The 19843-nt window shown below is 34.3% G+C and overlaps 1 protein-coding gene across 8 annotated transcripts in view; it reads left to right on the top strand.

Moving 5' to 3' along the window:
* The window catches only part of Ate1 (arginyltransferase 1), a 181342-nt gene that overhangs the window by 8667 nt on the left and 152832 nt on the right, over positions 1-19843 (top strand). For 4 of the 8 annotated variants that reach the window (XM_063244871.1, XM_063244872.1, XM_063244870.1 and 1 more), the window contains exons 5-8: positions 653-895; positions 7854-8083; positions 10142-10270; positions 11175-11303. In XM_063244871.1, coding sequence (XP_063100941.1) covers positions 653-895; positions 7854-8083; positions 10142-10270; positions 11175-11303 — 731 coding nt within the window. The remainder of the gene's footprint in view (positions 1-652; positions 896-7853; positions 8084-10141; positions 10271-11174; positions 11304-19843) is intronic. The other 4 variants (XM_005008080.4, XM_003479301.5, XM_005008079.4 and 1 more) reach the window with 2 other exon arrangements.

Below are 19843 nucleotides of genomic sequence, written 5' to 3'. Positions count from 1 at the left end.
CCACCTCGTGCTTGCCAGGTAGGCGCTTACATCACTGAGCTAAATCCCCAGCCCTTATTTGGCTTATTATGGATTTCTTTGATTTATAGACTTCTGAATTATTTGTATCTGATACTTAATTCATTAGGGTAGAAGCTGAGACAGCTGTGAGAAAGAACCACCAAATCCAAGGACTGAACAGTAGTATCAGTTCCTTTCCCTCCTCACCTAGGAGCTCAGTGTGCGTGTTTCAGGTTAGCTTGCAGCCTTACTCGCTCTGTGAGTCCCTTACTCGCTCTGTGAGTCCCTTCATGTTATTTCCGGGGTCACTCTGGTTTTTTTTTATGCAGCCAGTGAAGGGGGGATGGTGGGAAGTTCTAGGTCACAGTTTTTCTTTTAACAAGTAAGACAAAATTAGGCTTATCAGTCATTTTATATTCCATTGTTGGGAGCATGGTCTCAACTTGCAAATGGACTGGTGGTGCATTTTCCTGCTAGGCTACCACAGTTTTAAATATAACCCTTTTTTTAAATAGTGAGACCGTGAACTCAGTTGCTAAACAGTAATCCTTACTACGGTGGATAATGGGGACATTATATAGTCTGCTGTTTATCTTAACTGTGTCAAACAACCTGGCTGACGGCTGACGGACTTTTTTCTTTTGATTTGTAGATGAGCCCATGGATTCCACAATGGAAGACACTGTTGCGGGTGACTTCGCATTAATAAACAAATTGGATATAAAGTGTGATCTTAAAACACTCAGCAGTGATCTCAAAGAGAGCTTAGAGAGTGAAGAGAAGAAGAAAGAGAAAAGCTCAAAGAGAGAAGAATCTCATTCACAAGCTATAGAAGAGAAGTTGGGCTCTGGTGAACCGTCACATTCAATTAAAGTTCATATGGCTCCTAAGCCAGGTAATGCACATTTGATAGCAAGTCATATTAGCTGCTTTTCTTTTTGCTTGTGTCATTGTAACCCCTGGTCCCTGCTGTCAGCCAAAAAGATGATCTTTTTGTAACACTGTAAGATACAGTCCCATTTTAATGAGATACAATTACCTGGATTTAGATGGCCAAAGTATCTTTGTAAACTACTATGCTTAAAAAACCTAAACTAACAGCTTTATCTCCTCAAATACATTTTTGTCTTTTTTGAGACAGGATCTTGCTATGTAGTTTAGGCTAGCTTTGAACTCATTGTATAGCCCAGGCTGGCTTCAAACTTGCCTTGATCTTCTTGACTCAGCCTTCCAAGTGCTGAAATTACAGGCATGCACCACCACACCCAGCCCCAAATACATTTTTAGTTCCATCTTATTACCTGAGAGCCTTAGAGGTTTGAGACTCATATTTTTGACAGTGTTGAAAGGTTTGGTGATAAAACATTGTTATTTTGGTATTATAAAACTGTAAATTATAGGAGATTCTGCAGTTTATCATTGAATTTTTATGTAATTATAATAAATTTTAATTTAAAGCTGCCTAGATTTAATGTTTAAATTAATCTTAATAACATAAAAAATTTCCCCTATATTCTCCCTTATAAAAGAATTAGGCTTAAAAATATGCCCAACATTGTGGGTTTACCATATAAAATATGTATATGTATGATTTTTTTCAAAATTACTGCATAAAATGTGAAGCCAGGCAGTTTTTCCATTAGTTTTTATGTTATTTATTTGAAATGATTCAAGGGAGAGATTTTTACTATTTTAGTTTTTATTGTCTAAACTATATTACACAAGTTTCAGTGCCAAAAACTTTGTATTTCTATCAAGTTTTTGTAGAAGGATTTAATTGTATTTAAATTGATTAGTGTGAGATTTTTTTTCCTAATTAATACTAATAGTTGAATGAAATATGATTTAGAGAATTTATGTTTTTATTCTCTCATGTGAGAGGCTTTTTCATTTATACTTTATTCTAAAAATTAGTTACAGTTGGTTAAATTAAATACCTTTGTTGAAAAGAATTTAAAGAATTTGAAATATAGGGGAGCTAGATTCAATAGTATAACAAATTTTCATCTACTCTGTCCTTGTTTGAAACATTTAATTATGATGGCCACTTCTGTTTCATCTGTACCCAAATCTAGTTCTCTTTCAGTAGTATATTTAAGTAATTTCCTGACATTATGTGATCCTGAATTTCAGAATTCATCTCTGAAAAATAAGAACTACTCACAATACCATTATTATACTTGAATAAAATTTCTTTTGGAGGATGGTGGGGGGGATAGGGTCTCACTATTTAGTTCAGCATGGCCTTGAACTCACTGTGTAGACTAGGCTGGCCTCGAACTTGCTGTTATCCTCCTGCTTCAGCCTCCTGAGTAGTGGGATTACAAGTAGCCAGCATTATGCCTGGCCTATAGAATTTCTTTCTTTTTTTTTTTTTTTTTAATTTTATTTAAGGAGAAAAAAAAAAAAAGAAAAAGGGTACAAGTTATACAGAATTTCAGAAAAAATATACAGTAGGAAATCACTAGTTAATAGATTACATATTGTCATCTTAGAAATATTTGTTCAAGTTACAAGATTAAAGCATATAAAGTGGACTTTCAAACAAATTGCAGTTTAGTTCAATGATCCAACAAAACTCAGTAATATGGGTATCTATCCACACTTAAATATATATGCAGTTATATCCTTTAGAGCACTTTCTTTTCCTTTCTTTTGTACACAATTACACATTTTGGGTTTTATTATTATTACTGTTTTTGAAGAGAATAAAACCAACATAACAGAACAGAGTCAGTCAAATCAAAAGGATGGACATAATAGATAATGTAAAAACAAAATACTAGGTGATCAACAATGGTTACCATACTGCCTCTTGCTATCTTAAAAAGAATTGCCTATATCATCAGTTATAATAAAATTGAACAAAACTGTAAGAATAAAACCAAAACATTGGAGACATTATAGGACTTCAAAAGAAGATAATAGTCAACCAGAATGGGTGTCATAATGAATCTTACTGTCTTCACAGTTGTTGCCTGTACTTTCGAACTTGGTATTGTCAAGCAAAACAGAATAGAGGAAAATCAGTCAAAACAAGATGGTGAGGGCAATACAGGGTTTCATATAAAGTTAATAGGAAATCAGAATGGGTTACTATAATGTATCCTGCTATTTTTTATTTATTTTTCCCTTAATTAAAAAGATAAAAATAAAAAAGTAAATAATTTTAAAAAAAGAGATTGAGATAAAAGACGGCATTACAACAAAACAGCACAGGTCAAAGCATAACCATTTAAGCAAAATCTTGTGTTTCACCACAAGATATCCTGACATAAAAGTAGTTACCATAGTGTCTCTTTCCTTGAAATCTTTGAGTATAACTTCGTATACTGTAGCACCAAACATATCAAGACAATGTAAAACCATTTAAGAGAATGACAGTATTACAGGGTATTTAGAACCAACTAACAGAAAATGAACAATGGTTTCTGTATAATCTCCTTGTCTATAAAAGTTTTTGCTTATATTATCACATATAATAAAATCCAGTAAGATACAACCTGTTAAGACAGATGGAATCTGCCCGGTCCCAGTATGTCCTTTGCTGGAGCCTCCTAGTCTATGGAAGTGTCCTCGTTCCTCTCACTCACCACAGGTTGATGCAGGGCTCCCTGCCAGTCCCGCTCTCAACTCTGTTCGCCAATTCCCTAGAATTTCTTAATCCTATTGAGTGTTCTAATACTAATACTAATACTAATACTAATACTAATACTATTCAGTGTTCAAGTTCCAGTTTTTATGTGCTTGTGTCAAGAACTAGACAATTGGTCTGAAAAATTGGTTGATATACTTGAAAAATCTTTATTGCTCTATACATTTCCCTGTCATTTCCCCCCACTTTTTACTTGCATAGTATTATTTGTTGAAGGAAATGAGTTGTCGTGGTTTTTGTCTCTTCTGTAGCTGACCGATTACATCTGCAGTGCAGTTTAACTTGTTCTGCCTACTTGTACATTGATACTTGAATACTTTGATCAAAATTGGGGTTACCTTTCCTTCCTTCCTTCCTTCCTTCCTCTCTTTCTTTTTTGGAGGGGGTAAATCTCAATCAGAGTGGGGGACTTGAAGATGATGAAAGGTATGCTATGGGTGATTGAATGTCCTTTCAGGAGATACACAATGTCTGGGTGCCTCTTTTTATTAGTCCTAGTAGTGCTAAAATCTGTTAATTCTTTTTATTTATTTATTTATTTTTTGTCTTTTCCCTTTTTATACGTACCAGGGATCGAACTCACGACTGCCTGCTTGTAAGGCAGGCGCTTATGCCGCTGAGCTAAATCCCCAGCCCCAATCTGTTAATTCTTTAGACATTCTAATTCCAGCATTTTATTCCTTATTTTTTGGCTGGAATATTTTCATAAGGAAACTTCCTCTCATCTGTTTCCTTCCCATAAAGACTCAAAAGAAAGGCAAGCTAAAATTTTGAATCTTTTAAAATTTATTTTCAAAGTAACATATTCTGTTAGCCAGCAGCTAGGTTCCCTTGTTATCTTTGTGAACTCAGAGATCTAAACATAGTTTTGGGTTGCATTCCATTGTTCCTGTGACAACTTCTTTCAGTTGGCTTCTATATCGTTTTGATACAGTCCTAGTAATCTTTGTGAGTCTCCTTGCTATCATGTGATGTGATGTCGTGAATCTGCTTGTGGCTTCATTTTCTCAACTAGGCCTAGTTCCACACGGTATTGGGGAGATCATAGACTATATATTATTCCTGTTGGTTTGATCATTGTTTTCTAGAATTTTTTAAAAAAGTGAACAGGTAATGACTTCATATTGACACTACTTTTCAAATTCAGGAAAACAATATTTCTGTTTTTGTTTTTTTCTTAGGCAGAAGCTTGATTCTCATAAGCAGTGATGGCAGATCTTTTAGAGCTTTCAGTGATAACAAACAGCCCACTGAGGCATGCATGCCATAGGTTTGCCTCCACTCACCTGGGGTAGTAGAATTAGACTGGACTATCACCTAGCTACCTGTTCCTTACCCCATGTTACGTAATAATTTTAAAGTAATAATAACCTTACCTTCAACAGTATGATTACTGAAGCATGCATTAAATACTTTTTGTGTAATTTTTTTTCCCCCAACCAGTTTATGTTTCACTAAGAATCTGAGACTATTTTTAAATGATAGGCATTTTTGGATCATCTTTGAAACCTGCATTTCCACTTTCTGTTTTAAAAATGTTATCAGTATATTCCTTTATACTTAATTAGAAATTAAGCAGGTCTTCTGGTGTCTAGTCAAAGCAGTAGAGATTAGTCTAGAATTCTTGAGTTGCTGACTTTTTGAGTTCAGGGTTATTATGGTAAACGATTTTACACTGATTATCTGTTTTGTGTTCTGCTAAAGTTTGTTGATCTGAAAAATCTGTATTCTCTAAGCTGAAATTCTGATTTGTAGAAAGTAAAAATGGTGATATGTATATTTGAAGAAGCAAAATCATAAGGGTTGCTTAGTGCAGTGAATGAATTACATTGTGAATGCAATGTCATGTTTCTTAAAAATGCTGAAAATTGGTGCCTCTAACTTTCCTCTGTAGTTTATAATTTGTTCATAATTTTAAAATTTTGGTAAGGAGTGCAGTTTTCAGTAACTATTAGAAAATGAAGGATTTATGTCTGAAATGATTAAGTAAAAGTTATTTTAGATGTGGTAATGCAGATATCGATAATAGTAAGAAGTAAACTTGATACAATGGTAGGATATGGGTTTATGAAGTACATGTGTATTAACTCATTTATTCTTCACAGGAACTCCAGAGGTGAGACTGATTATTATCTTTCTTGCAGAGACAAGGAAACTTGCCCCAGGTCATCTAACCAAGTGACAGAGCTAGTCTGTGACCTAAGATGGCTGGTGTCAAAGTATTAATTTTTTTTTTATTTTTTGGCACTAGGAATTGAACTCAGGGCCTTGCCCATGCCAGGCAAGTACTTACGCTCCTGAGCTATTTCCTACCAATGCTGTTACATTTTGTACCTTTCAAGAACAACTTGACAAAAGACACAGTGGGACTCAAGACAATTGATTCCATAAGGCATTAGGGTTAATCGCCTAGCTGGTGAAAGAATCTGTCTTTTGTTACCTGGCTTATTAAGTTTATTCAAAGTTTTCTCTATTGGGTAAACTTTTGTTTTTTCGTAGAAAATATGTTAATGAAATTGTAAGTGATCTCTGTGTGTGAACTTCTTTTGAGCAGCTTGTCTATACAAAGTCAGTCAATCTGGGTCTTAATTTTCTTCTCTATAAAAAAAAATGTGGTACTCTTAGAAACTTTCTTATTGAGACTTACATGTGATTTGTGAATACTATGCTTTTTTTTCTTTTTATTGGTATATTTTAGATATACACGGTGAAAACATTTATCATAGGAAATTTATACCTGTACATGGTATATTTTGCTTCTTTTTATCTTTATTTTTCTCCCCTGTGTTTTTGGATCTTAAAAAATACCTTATTTCTGTGGTTCATTAATAGCATGTTAAAAATTATGAGTGATTTTTATTATAGAAATTTTTGAGAAAGGAGAAAACCACAGTAGTCTTTTCTCTTTTTAAACTCGAAACTGATGGTTAACATTGTGCCATACTTTTTCAGTATTTTTCTAAATATTTTTAGTGTACATATACATAACCAGTGTTACTTTTTTAAACATTGTATAATGAGAAATCCTCTTAAAATTTCTAAAACATTAAAATGGATGCAGATATTCTGTTGTTTAGCAGTTCTAAAAGTGTGATTCTTTGATTATTTTGAGGTCTTCATTTGTGTTTACCATTATTTGCCTTTATCACTTAAATGATTTTTCTTAGAATAAACTTTTAGTAGATTAAAGACTCCTTATTAAAATTTGTAGTTTATTGTTAAAATTTTTGTATCTTAAAGGGTTATTATCAGTTTGATAATAGTCTGTTTCTTAGAACAAAGCTCTTTTTTGTTGTTGTTTTTTTGTTTTTTAGGTACTGGAAATTGAACTCAGGACTTTGCACAGGTGCTGTGCTGCTGAGCTATATCCCTGAACCCTCCCTTCTTTTCCCCTTTCCCTCACCCCAGTTGTTCTTTAGCGGAGATATTTGTACTACTCATTCTGTTAGTTCAAAGGAACAGTTAATGTTTGCATTGTTTGATCAGTTTTGCATATCTATATCTGGTAATCTGAGCAACTATTTTGAAGACAGCAACATGCAATATAATCATTGTTAATTTCCTATCATCTTGTCTTGAAATTCTGTATTTTTTAAAAATTCTGCTTTTTTTTTTTTTGGTACTGGGGCTCAAACTTACAACCTTCAGCTTGCTAGGCAGGTGCTTAAGCCCACTGAGCTAAATCCTTGGCTGCTTAATTCTCTTTAAAAAACAAAAAAACTAACTAGAACTGAAGCAAATAGTACTTAGAGAGAAACAGAAGTATGTTAACCTAAACAAGGATGTTTTTCATTAAAAAAATCTGCCAGAATCTATTCTGGCTGGGATCACTACTCACTGATTCCTGAGTATTATTCCCCAGTATTATTAATGCTACTAGAGAAAGCTAGAATGTGTGCCACAGAAGCAAGAAGACACTTGATTTGATTATGTTCTTTTTAAAGAATCATAGAAGTGAATGGATATTATAAATAAAAGGTTTTCAGCCATGAGAACTACCATGGAATATTTCTGTGACTATTCATTTTTTTTGGCAACTCCTGCTTCAAAGGTGCTTCAAGGTACCAGAATAATGTGGAACATCTACCTAAGAGTTAACCTGTTGGGATTCTTTAGACTTGTAATATCTTTGAGATTGATGAAAAAAACATTTCTGGGGCCAATTGTGATTGGTCTAATGTTTGGAAATTCTTTTTAGGCAAAGGGGCTGATTTGAGTAAGCCTCCATGTCGAAAAGCCAAGGAAATTCGTAAAGAAAGGAAAATGTTAAAACTCATGCAGCAAAACCCAGCTGGAGAATTTGAGGGTTTCCAGGCTCAAGGTCAGGCACCGTCTGCGTTCCCACCAAAGACTAAATCCAACCATCCCAAATCACTTGAAGATTTAATATTTGAATCTTTACCAGAGAATGCATCACACAAGTTAGAGGTACTTTGAAGGGTTTTGTTTGTTTTTCTTGTCTTCTATTGGGTACTTTGTTTAATTCCTTTGATGTTATACTCACTGTTGATATTTGTAATTTAAGTAAACAATAAAAGGGAATTGAGTATAGGAGCGTCTATTTACTAAGTTAACTGCTATTTTTACAAAAATCATTTTAAACAGAAAAAACAAAATTTCAAAATACAATTATTAACTGCTATTTTTAAAAGTGTTCTTTGAGAATACTTTAGAAACTGGCTATGAAAGCTGTGAAAACAAGTTTTAACATGTTTGTTATTAAGGAGGGTGTTCTAGCTTTTTGTATCCCTTGATTGAAATTAGTTAAAGCAAGAAAGATAGTCTTTAAAATTTCATTTAGAAGTTTACATAGTAAAAGATAATTTAGATAGTAAAAGAGAGTCTATCATATAAGCAAGTGCCATTTTATTCATTATAAAATTCCGACATTGATGAAGGCAGCAGCCCTTGTTACATATGTAAACAAGCATTTGGGAATTAACTGAATCATTAAATTGTACTACTAAAATTCTTTCTCATGAAGTACTTCCAACAAATGTAGGCATAATACAAATATTTTTAAAGCTTTTTTCCCCCAAACTTATTTGCATTTCTAGGTCAATATAAATTCCTCAATATTAATTTGTACATGTAAATGCATACCTGTAATCTCAGCTATTTGGGAGGCTGAAGCAGCAGAATTACAAGTTCCTTGCCAGCTTGGGAAAGACCCTCTCTCTCAAAAAAAACATTTTTTTCTAAACCATTAGCCATAATGATTTTGTCATATTTTCATACCTAATTAGAAACTGGTCAACTTTTGACTATATTGTTAAGTATCATCTAAGAATACCTCTTAATGTTATGCATAAAGTGAGAATTAACTTTGATGTATTCTAAACCTTCAGAAAAAAATATATATCAGACATATATTTTAACAGCTACTTTTTTTTTGGTATTGGGGACCGTACTCACAACCTCATACTTAGTGGGCAGGCGCTTATGCTGCTGAGCTAAACCCTCAGCCTCCTACTTAAATATTTATGAAGAGGGTTTTTTTAAACCAAAGAATCAAACTCACGACTTCCTGCTTGCCAGGCAGGCACTTACACCACTGAGCTAAATCCCTGGTCCTATGAAAAGGTTTTTATCTTTTGATGACAAATAGGTAGGTATTGAGGGAATCATCGACACCTTTCATAACAATTCTAAGGCAAAAGGCATGAACTTTTATTTTTTTAATGCAGTGTGACTGAGGATGTGTAGAGGTTTGTTATCTACTGAGCGTCACTCTTTGTTTATAGAAGAATTTGTTGACGGCACACAGAAAATTTCCATCGTGCTTTTATTGTATTACATTTAATTTTATTTCACTAATATATTTTAACTGGTTAGTAAATGATTAATGTTAAATATGTGTTAACCATTGCTCTGTGCAGTTAGTACTTTTAACTCATCCTCATTTTATATATGAAAGAACCAGTTTACATGAGGTTAATTTGCTTAGCAAATATGATGACGTCCTAAGATTTGAACATAGGAAATCAAACTTCAGGCTCTTCATTTTAAAATATGCTGTGAAATAAGAACATGTTGTGAGGGTTGTCTTTTTAATTAACTTACAAAGTTTAAGTTTAGAGTTACTAATAATGAAAGTGGCTGACAGTATCCCACTTTCAGTCTTTGATTGATGATGAGTTATGTGTTACTAAAATTGAACAGTATTTGTGATTGTTTCATGACTGCTTCCTGGAAGTGTCCTGCCTGCTTATAATACAAGCAGGCCTGTATAATTCAGTCATCAGAAACAAGGCTTAGAGTTTGGGGGGAATCCTCCTTGGCTTTCCTAAAATGTCTGTAAGTGGCAGAAAGTACTTTTATTAACTAACTTGATTTTTACTGTTAAAATATTTTTAATATTTGTTGAAACGTCTTGGTTTTTGATTAGTAATTGTAATGTGGAGTAATTGTTAATGTGTACTCCACAAAATGAATAATGACTAAATGAATGAATTAATGAACATTGTTTTTTAACTCCTTCTGAAGGTGAGGGTGGTGAGATCATCTCCACCAAGTTCTCAGTTCAAAGCCACATTTCAGGAGTCTTACCAGGTCTATAAACGTTACCAGATGGTTATTCACAAGGACCCACCTGATAAACCAACTGTGAGCCAGGTCAGCAGGCCAATTATAATTTTTCTATGTAAACAGAACTTTCCCTTCCATTTGATATTGTATGAAACCTTGGTTTATTTTTGGTGCATTGTAGTCATATAAAATCTGCAGCATATCTGCGTAGACATAGGGCTGAGTTAATGGACATTCTGAAAGTGCAAATTTTACTTAGGGCCATGTTAAGTGCCAGTTACATGTAATTTCAAAGTGGAAAAGAACATGTAAAATTATCTTTATATAAAATCACTATTTCTGGTTGAATTTATCCGAAAGTGAATAATAGAGCTGTAAATTAAAATATCTATAAGAAAATTTATATTTTCATGGTAAGCATAGTGTGTCTGATGTGGTATGTTTTATTCATCTTCATAACAGCTGAATTATTCTTTATGACTGTATTACCCACTCATAACTGAGCAGGACTAGAAAAGTAAGGCAGTAGAATGTTTTAATAGACATCCTTATATGCATTAAATTTCCTATATCAAATGACCTAAGACAAATCTGGAAGGGAAAAGAGCCTTAAAATGTTAGTATAAGTAAAGATTACAAAATTAGTGGCCATGACCACTATTAGCAACATTATCAACTAGTGAGAGTTGACTAAAGAACCAGATAGATGGATAGAGGAGAAACTGTAATTTATCATCATAAGCAAACAAATCCCCCAAACAAACAAAACATTCTCCTGGCCCTTGTGAGAAGCCTTTTCATTTCGTTAGTATAAAGTTGGCACTCAGACTGTGTGCCAGTGAACTCTTCCAGGATTTCTTTTCATGACATATTCCAGCACTGAGCTTTGGAAGTGGATTTGCGGAGATCTTACTCTAGCCTCACCTTCAGAAGCATACCTTTAGGTAGAGATGTTTCAATAGCATTTGCTTGTATTTTCCTTGCACTGAAGGTGAGGTTAGTACCTGTCTCCTTTGAGGACCCAGAGTTCAAGTCGTCCTTCAGCCAGTCCTTTTCTTTATATGTCAAGTATCAAATGGCCATACACCAGGATCCACCTGATGAATGTGGGAAGACTGAGGTACTGTTTGTTAAATGTTTTTTTTTTTCCTACTTGAGTAGGTTGTCTGTAAAGCATTTTATGCCATGTGTTTACCTTTTAAGTAGAGCTTATGCTCCTTTCAGTGTATATTACTGAACTTTTGTGAATACAAGTCATACATGTATTGAGCATTTTAAATCCTCCAGAAACAAGGACTGCAAATTCAGGATATGTTCTATGTAGTGTTTGATTGAGGGAGCTGAATATAACATATTTATAAGTTTTGTTGTCCAACCAAATTCAACAGACATTACTGAGTGCCCAGGACAAACTGAAGAGTCAGTCTTTAGGAACTTGATGATCAAGTGGGAAAAACAGACCACTGAGGAAAAGTATCTCAGCGCGAAATGAGTGGGAAAGAAATATGCTGAAATTTTTGTAGAGAGCATCATTTAATAAGCATTTATTGAGGATCTGTATTTCCCAGACTGGGGATATCAAATAAAACATTGCATAACTGACCCAGTGGGAAATTGTTGGAAGAAAGGTATCAATAGATAGAAAGGAATTTTTTTAAAAAAAATTTTTGGTCTTTTTGAGACAAAGTCTCACTGTCCAGTTCAGGCTGGCCTGAGCTCACCTTGTAGCCGGTCTGGAACTCGCAACATTTCTCATGTAGTCAAAACACTGTTATTGCTAAGATTTTGTGTGTTATGCTACTGTAAAATGACAGTCTTCTCACAGTGTTCGCATAATGTGTTTGTTCTCCAATAAAATATTGAGTGGGCCTTACTTGTTCATAAGGGCTTTTACATTTGCTCATTTTGTATTTCAGTAAGCCTTGATCACTGTTTTTTTTTATAGTTACTGCTATAAGCTGTTGTTCTTTCTTTCTTAGAGGTAATTCTTACTATATTAATTTGACTAGTACTAGAATTTATTCCCTTTCTAATTCGTGGTTCCTTAAGTGTTTGTTAAGATTCTTATTGGGTGCTTACTATGAGCCAGGTACTGTTGGAGAGGCAGTTGGTATAGTTAGCAAATCATGAATAAATCATAGAAAGATCCTTTGCTCTTATGAAACTTACATGGTGGGGTGTGGGTGGGGATGTCAGAGATAGTTGTTAAACAGAAAGCATAATTCTGTAGATTATTATTGGGTCCTGACCTAAATCCCTGATCTCCCAAACAAGTGTATGGCGGAGGTTTAAATAAAAAGAGACAAATTGTATGATTTTTTAGGGCTTTAGAAGGGTCAAAACCCTTTAGCTGAACTCGAGACTCTGAGGGCTAACAAAAAGACTTCTCTGGACTGCCCACTTTATTTATTAGGTCCAACAAGGGTGGGGAAACTGAGGAAAGTGTAGGCAATGAGCAGGACCTTGGGAGTGACTTGAAGGAGGTCTCCAAGTAATGAATCAAGTCAATTCGGTAGCACTGTCCTTATCATGAAGACATGGTAGGAATGAGACTGTAGGAGTAATTTCTGCAGCTGCAGTCTCTACTTGTTAATTGGAGTTGGAGCCAGAGTGTCCGCAGCTGTGGCCTTATCTTGCCCTTTGAGGTATCTCTGGCCTCACAGGCCACTGCAGGCCTCAGCCAGGACCAGTGATTCATAGAGGTTCACTTACTATGAATCAGCTTCTGTTGCCAGGCAAGGGGCCTACGCCTAGGACAGACTCACAGATAAACATAGAAAGCCAATTAGTAAAATTTAAATCCTGCTCAGAGCCTCTTTGTAGTAATCTCCAATAGATTATATAGTAAGCTAGGAGGGGAAATTAGGGGAAAGTAGAGCTGCTATAAGGGAGAATTAGTGGAAGTACAGATTATTAAAGTCTATCACTAAATTTTATTGTTAGTAAAGTTACAGTCAAGAAGAACTAGGGAAAAGGAACTTGATGGATTCTTCTTTGACTTGCAGGCTACTATCTTACATAGATATACTAATTTTAAAAAGAAAAAGGAAAGACATATCTTTTTGTTTCCTCATCTTAGCTTTGTTTTCTTTTGGGGCTTTGTCTTTTATTGAATATCTGAAGTTCTGGAGTTACTGGTACCTCACTCAAGTTAAGGTGTAAAGTAATATAACAGTAACTATTAATTTGTACATTTTTCTTTTTTTGCGTGAGGGGGCCCTTGCTATGAAGTGTAAGCTAGCGTTGAACTCACTGTGCGGCCCATGCTGGCTGTGAAGTCATGGCAGCCCTGCTCCAGCCTCTGGAGTTACATGTATTGTTTTTTGAACAGCGAAGAATAAGATAAGGAAATAGAAATCTTAAGTGTCAAGTGGAATGTCTGGCATGAAATAGATGATGATTCTTAGTGAACAACCTACCTGAGAACAAATATGGCCTGTGATGTTATTTGATTTGGATAGTATGAAGGTGATAGCAGTTAAGATGCCATATATTTTGGGTCATAATATTGATGATGTGAAGGCTGAGTAGCAGGAAGGGTAATAACATGAGCAGTGATCAATATTTCTGCCTTAAATCTCAGCTTTCCCACTTACTTATTACTTTTGTACTTTAAGCAAGTCAGTAATTCCTCAACTTGTTTTTAATTTCAGGTTCCTCATTTGTAAATATGGGAGTGGTGGTGGGATAGTACAAAAAGGTTTGTTGTAAGAATTAAATAAGATCATACTTCTAAAGATCTTTGGTGAAATAATCATTTACTAAACTTTAATTCCTAGGGTGTAGATAGTAATATGTCATTTAGGAAGCACTGAGGTCAAAAGCAAGTAAATGATACTTCTGGATTACCTAGCTAGCACTTGTAAATGCAGTTATGTTTTTCTTTGTTTCATTGTAATTCATTTATTTGTTTGAATTAAAGATCATAGATGTTAAATTAGAAAATTTGAGTTCTTTCAAAGAAAAAAGCAGTTTGGTTGATTGCTATGTAATTTTAGTCATTAAAATAAAAATTTATAATATTTTGATTCATCCCATTGTACCACATAAAACGTGTAAAAACATTGTTTGTGAAGATGTATATATGTGTTTTTAACTGCTTTATTTAGGACCGGAGTCAAAGATTAGGTGCTTTTTCAGTCTGGTGGTAGAGTGTTCTGCTTATACTTGAAGTAGATCTCTCCTTTTGTTTTTGTTTTGTATTGTTATGTTTTACCCTCTTCAGTACTGGGGATTGAACCTAGGACTCTTGCACTGAGCTATATTTCCAACCTTTAAATTTTTTTTTTTTTTTTTTTTTTGGAGACAGTTTCATTAGGTAATGAAGTTGCTCAGGCAGGACTGAAACTTGAGATTTGCCTGCCTTATAGGTCTGTCCTTTGATGAATTAGTTATTTTGTATTACCCAAATCAGTAGCTCATTACACCACTAAAACATGTTTTTCTTGAGTCTAAAGAAATACTCAAGGGTCGGAATATAGTTCAGTGGCACAGTGCTTGCCTGGCAAGTGTGGGGTCCCGATTTGATTTCTGGTACCAAAAAACAAAAAACTTAGTGCCCAGAAGAGTGCCTGGAATGGAGTAGATTTGCCATGGGCATTGCTTCAAAAAATGAACTGTTGAGTTAAATGACCTGGACACCAGGACAGACAACGCAGGTGTTGCCAAATTTTAAACTACTTGGGAAAAATATATAGCGTTGTTGAAAATTGTAATGTGAAGCAGAAAGGAAAATTCCAATAAATGATGTTTAGAGCTCTTGACAATTATTATCCTATATTAAGTAAAAGCTGCTTTTAATTTTTTTTTTTTGTGTGTGTGTGTGTGTGTGTGTGAACTCAAAACCTTGCACCTGCCAGGCGGGTACTTGTAATACTATATTCCCAGCCTCTGCTTTTAATTTCTTGAGTCAAAAGTATTGAGAAATTTACCTGCAAGGAGTTAAGCATGTTTTAGTAAGTGCAAAGCTCATGTGATAGCATTAGTCTTACTATGAATACTGCTTTTCTTTAGCTCTTGTATTTTAGGTCTGTTTTTTCCATTAAATTTGAGGATATCAAGTTTTATGGCCCCCTTGGTGATGACTTGACAGATGAACACCACCACTTATAGATGACTAAGTCTAACTAAGGAGAGTTTGAGTGTTTTATATGCCAAACAATTTTAGGTAACCACTTGCCTGATTAAAAGTGGTTGATCTTTTTCTAGTTAGCAGTGTTATAATATGTATATATAGTTATACAGTTGGCTGTAAAGAAAAAAAATACATGAGTGGTTATTTATCCAGAACATAGTTCTATCTTTAAAATGTGTAAAAGCAGTGAATGCATATTTGTCTCTCCCTGCCTCCTCCACTTTCTTCCTCCCTTTGCCCTCTCCTCATCTCTCACATCATGTCAGATGCATATATTTCCAGTAACTTGTAGCATCAGCATTTGAATATTTTCAACATTAATGTAAATCTATGAAAAGAAGCTTTAAAAGCATTTTAAAGTTCATTTTATTTGTTAGATAAAGGGCACAAAGACTGTCTTATTCATCTGTGTATCTTCCTACCACAATGCAAGGCCAGTGGTGCAAACCTGTGGCACAGTGCCGTTGCTTAGCCATTTGTTAACGCTGAAAGCTCTGAAAGGTATATATCATATGTGTGTGATATATCTCTATCTGTATGCATCTATCTGTATGGAGAGAGGCAGAGACAGACAGACAGAGACACACTTGGAGAGGTGCATAAGTGAATTAATTTACAAAACAGTATCTCTGAGCCTAGCATACAAAATATCAGCTAGGGAAAGTGGTTTGGCTGAAATTATTTTAGAGATAAACTGAGGCCCCGTAACTTAAGTGACTCAAGTAAAAGGAGCCAGTGAGATTCTGGACTGTTCTTTCTACTGGCAAAAAAGGAGACAATACTGTCTTAGAAGACAGTTTTTAATACATTAAAATGTAAATAAGGGTTTTGTTGTCATATTTTAAGATGCATCAAAGCCGGATAATTGCTGGGTGTGGTGGCTCACACTTCTAATCCCAGCACTCGCAGGCAGGCTGCGGTGGGAGGATCATTGAGAGTTCAAGACCAGCCTGGGCTACAAAGTGAGCTCAAGGCCAGCCTGAACTGCATGGCGAGACCCTGTCTCAAAAAAGACAAAAAAAAAAAAAAAAGCCCAATATTTTGTCTGATGTTTAGGTGTACTCAGAAGAGACAGTGTAAGTGATGAGTCCTTTTAGCTACTTTGCTAACAGATGGGATGCAGTATACCTGTCTTAAAACAAAGCAAAAAAAGGTAACTGCCTGGCAAGTGCAAGATCCTGAGTTTGATTCCTGGTACCAAAAAAACAAAACAAAACAAAACAAAACAAAACAGAGCATCACCTAAATCATTTGCCCCCTTATTCCGCACTAACAGGATAGACAAGATCTTAGTTCTTAAATATTAGTTTTGAATTTCTGTTAAGTACAGATTTAATTCTTATTCTTTTGACAAAAAGCTTTTGAAATGAGTGTTAGCTATGTCGTTAGGTTACTTTCAAAGGCTTCATGTTTTGCAATGTGTGAAACGAAGTATTTTGTGGAGTCAAATTAGTTTCTAAGAAATGTATATTTATGACATTCTTAACTTAATTTTCCACTGCCTGAAAATATCTAATTTAAAATAGTATAAATGTGTATCAGAAATTGTAGGAGGATGAGAAGGGAATCTAAAACGTTACTTACGTAATTTAGGGTGGATAGATGTGTTTTTTGTTGTTTTTGTTTCGTATTAGGGATCGAACTCACATTTGCCAGACAAGTGCTTGTGTTGCTGAGCTAAATCCCCAGCCTTTACTTATGTAATTTAGAATCTTAACTGAATTAAGATTTTGATTTATAATCATAAAATTCTAAATAAAGACTTTTTGGCTTATTCTTAACCTGTCCTTTGATAATTTTTAACAAATCTTATTCAACTTGTCCTTTGATAATTTTTTTTTTGTGTGTGTGTGGTACCGGGGATTGAACTCATGACCTCGCGCTTGCCAGGTAGGCGCTTATGCCACTGAGCTAAATCCCCAGCCCTTTGATAATTTTTAACAGACTAATACCATACAATAACTGAAAGGTCAAGGAAATGTGACCAGTAGAAGTATTTTGTTAATGCAAGAAAATTCTGGATAATTGATATGAGCAGACTTGGAATTCTGCTTTAACAAGTAGAGATAACTCTTTGGTGTTCTTTGGTTTAGGAATTTTTGTTTTGTTTTGGTTTTTTGAAACAGAGTCTTACTAAGTAGTTCAGACTGGTCTCAAACTCTCAGCAGCCTTCTCTGTCTCAGCTTCATGAGTGCTGGGATTACAGGCATGCGCCATCACACCTGCCTGACTAGAACAAAATTATAAAATGTGGTTTCTCTTCACAGATATTCTCTTTTGATGTTCAGTGCTTCCCCTTTTATTTGGATATTGGAATTTAAGTATGGTTCCTTGTAAAATAAAAGGCCTTTCAGAAATTTAATGAATTTGTTGAATATTTTATATTACTGAGATAAAACAATTGATTTATAGTCTTATTGATGTCTTTTGACAAAATTAGAAGTGTCTGTTTCTCAATGCTTCCCTCTTTTCTCCTAATTCGCATGGTTAATAACAACCTTTGTTTGTTCTTAGAGAAAGGGCAAACTTAACTAAGTGCAGTAGATTGGGGTCCAGCAAAAACTTCCTTAGCAACTTTGGTAAGTAATGAGTGCTTTTTTGGAAGCAACAAGGAGATGTGTGAAATAAGCTGGCAGTGAGCTGGAGAGTGATAGTAGCAGGTATAGCAGTGAGATGCTACTAATGTAAGAAAAGCAGGAAGATCAGCAGCAGTGGTATGAGTGTTGATCTGTTTGTTTCTTTATTTTCGTTTTAGAACTTAAAGGGTTTGGGGGATGGGGATTTAGCTCAGCCGCATAAGCGCCTGCTTTGCAAGCAGCAGGTCTTGGGTTCGATCCCCAGTACTGATTAAAAAAAAAAGATAAAAAACCAAGTTATACTGAGACCATTTATGCACAGACTCATCATAGACCATTAATCCTTATATTCTTTTTAAAAATTTAAGATATGATGGTTAATTGATAGTTACTTTTTAAGTAAGTTTTATCAAGTGAATCACATTAACAATTGTTAATACTGTCAAAGAATATTTACCTGTTTATGTTTGAAAAGTCAACTGTTTGGCAGGTTAGTCCTATTTTCAACTCGAATAAGTCAAGAAATAAGCTTTAAAATGAGTAGATCAAGAATATGACAAAATGTTTCCAATCATTTCTGGAACGATGAAGTGCATTGTTATCTGTAAAATCAGTAAGATATTTTCAAAGCATGCTAAAATTTTTATTTTCTTAATATTATTCTTGAATAGAATCTCTCTGTAAATTATACCCATTATTTATTTACTAACTATGTTAGTGGAACAATGTTAAAAAACAGTATTGAGCTACTCACTGTGGTTATAGTTTTTTTTTTTTTGAGACAAAAGCTAAGTATGTAGTTTAGGTGTCTAGGCTGGCCTTGAACTTACAGTGTAGCCTATGTTGATCTTGAACTTGTGGCAGTCCTCTTGCCTCAACCTCCTAAGTGCTAGAATTACAAGAACGTGCCATCATGCTTGGCCTCTTTTTTTTTTTTTAATAGATTTTTTTTTTTTAAGTAGTTTTACCTTCGCAGCAGCATTGACACAGTCTTTTCTTATCCTGATGAGGAAATGTTTGTTAAAAGACATCTACTTTTGCTGCAGTGTATATGAAAAATGTATTTTGCAGTCATGTTTTTTGTAATTGTTGTTTTTTTAAGTTATTAGTATTTGTACTGAATCTAACAGGTACAATGATGAGAGATCCACCACCTAACTAGCTGAAGTAAAATGTGGAATCTTTTTTATTTTATTGGAATAATGTGAAAATACATGTTGTGATTTGTTATTCTGTTTTTGCTGTTTCAGGATTAAAAACTTTTATGTATTTCATAGTTGCCAGTTCAAACAAGGCAAGAAGTTTTTGCTTTATTTTGAAGAAGCTATAACATAAATGTTGCTTATACACGTGCCAAAGATGTATATAAATTAATGGAACTCAAAGGAGATACTAGTTTTCTTAGGCAATATTTATACACTTTTCTTTTGTTATTTGAGGTAACTTCTGTCTTCATTTGCCCTCAATATCAGTTGCCACTGATTAAATACCACTTTTAAATTCAAAAGTATGGATGTAGCATAGTCAAAGTGCTTGTGTAGTGCATAGAAACCCTACAATATCAAATATCGAATTTTTAAAGTAGAAATTCATCATGCTTCATTTTTATCCTTTGCTAAATTGCCTAGTTTTTGAGCTGGCTCTTTTTACTCTTGAGAGGAAGGGTAGCAATTATCTATTGGACTATTAGAGAAGAAAACGTTGCATTTTCAATTTCACTAAAATTACTTGTTTCATATCAGTATAATTAAATATTAGTATTTTGGTATATCTTGCACTTTCAGAAAGTTCTTTTAACAATTAATAATAGAATTGCATATTGTTATTTAAGAAAAAAAATCTTAGTCTCTCTGCATTTTAGTATGCCACCCAATGCCTAGATGATACCAGTTAGTTTTGTATATTTAACAAGCACTAGTGTATACTTACTAAGTTTTGGGGAGGGTGCAT

The sequence above is a fragment of the Cavia porcellus genome, unplaced genomic scaffold (assembly GCF_034190915.1).
Source record: "Cavia porcellus strain 051 isolate PalLab524CR breed Dunkin Hartley unplaced genomic scaffold, mCavPor4.1 scaffold_2, whole genome shotgun sequence".
Lineage (NCBI taxonomy): Eukaryota > Metazoa > Chordata > Mammalia > Rodentia > Caviidae > Cavia > Cavia porcellus.
Note: the sequence above shows the minus strand (reverse complement) of the source record. Positions and strands in the feature narration are given on the sequence as shown.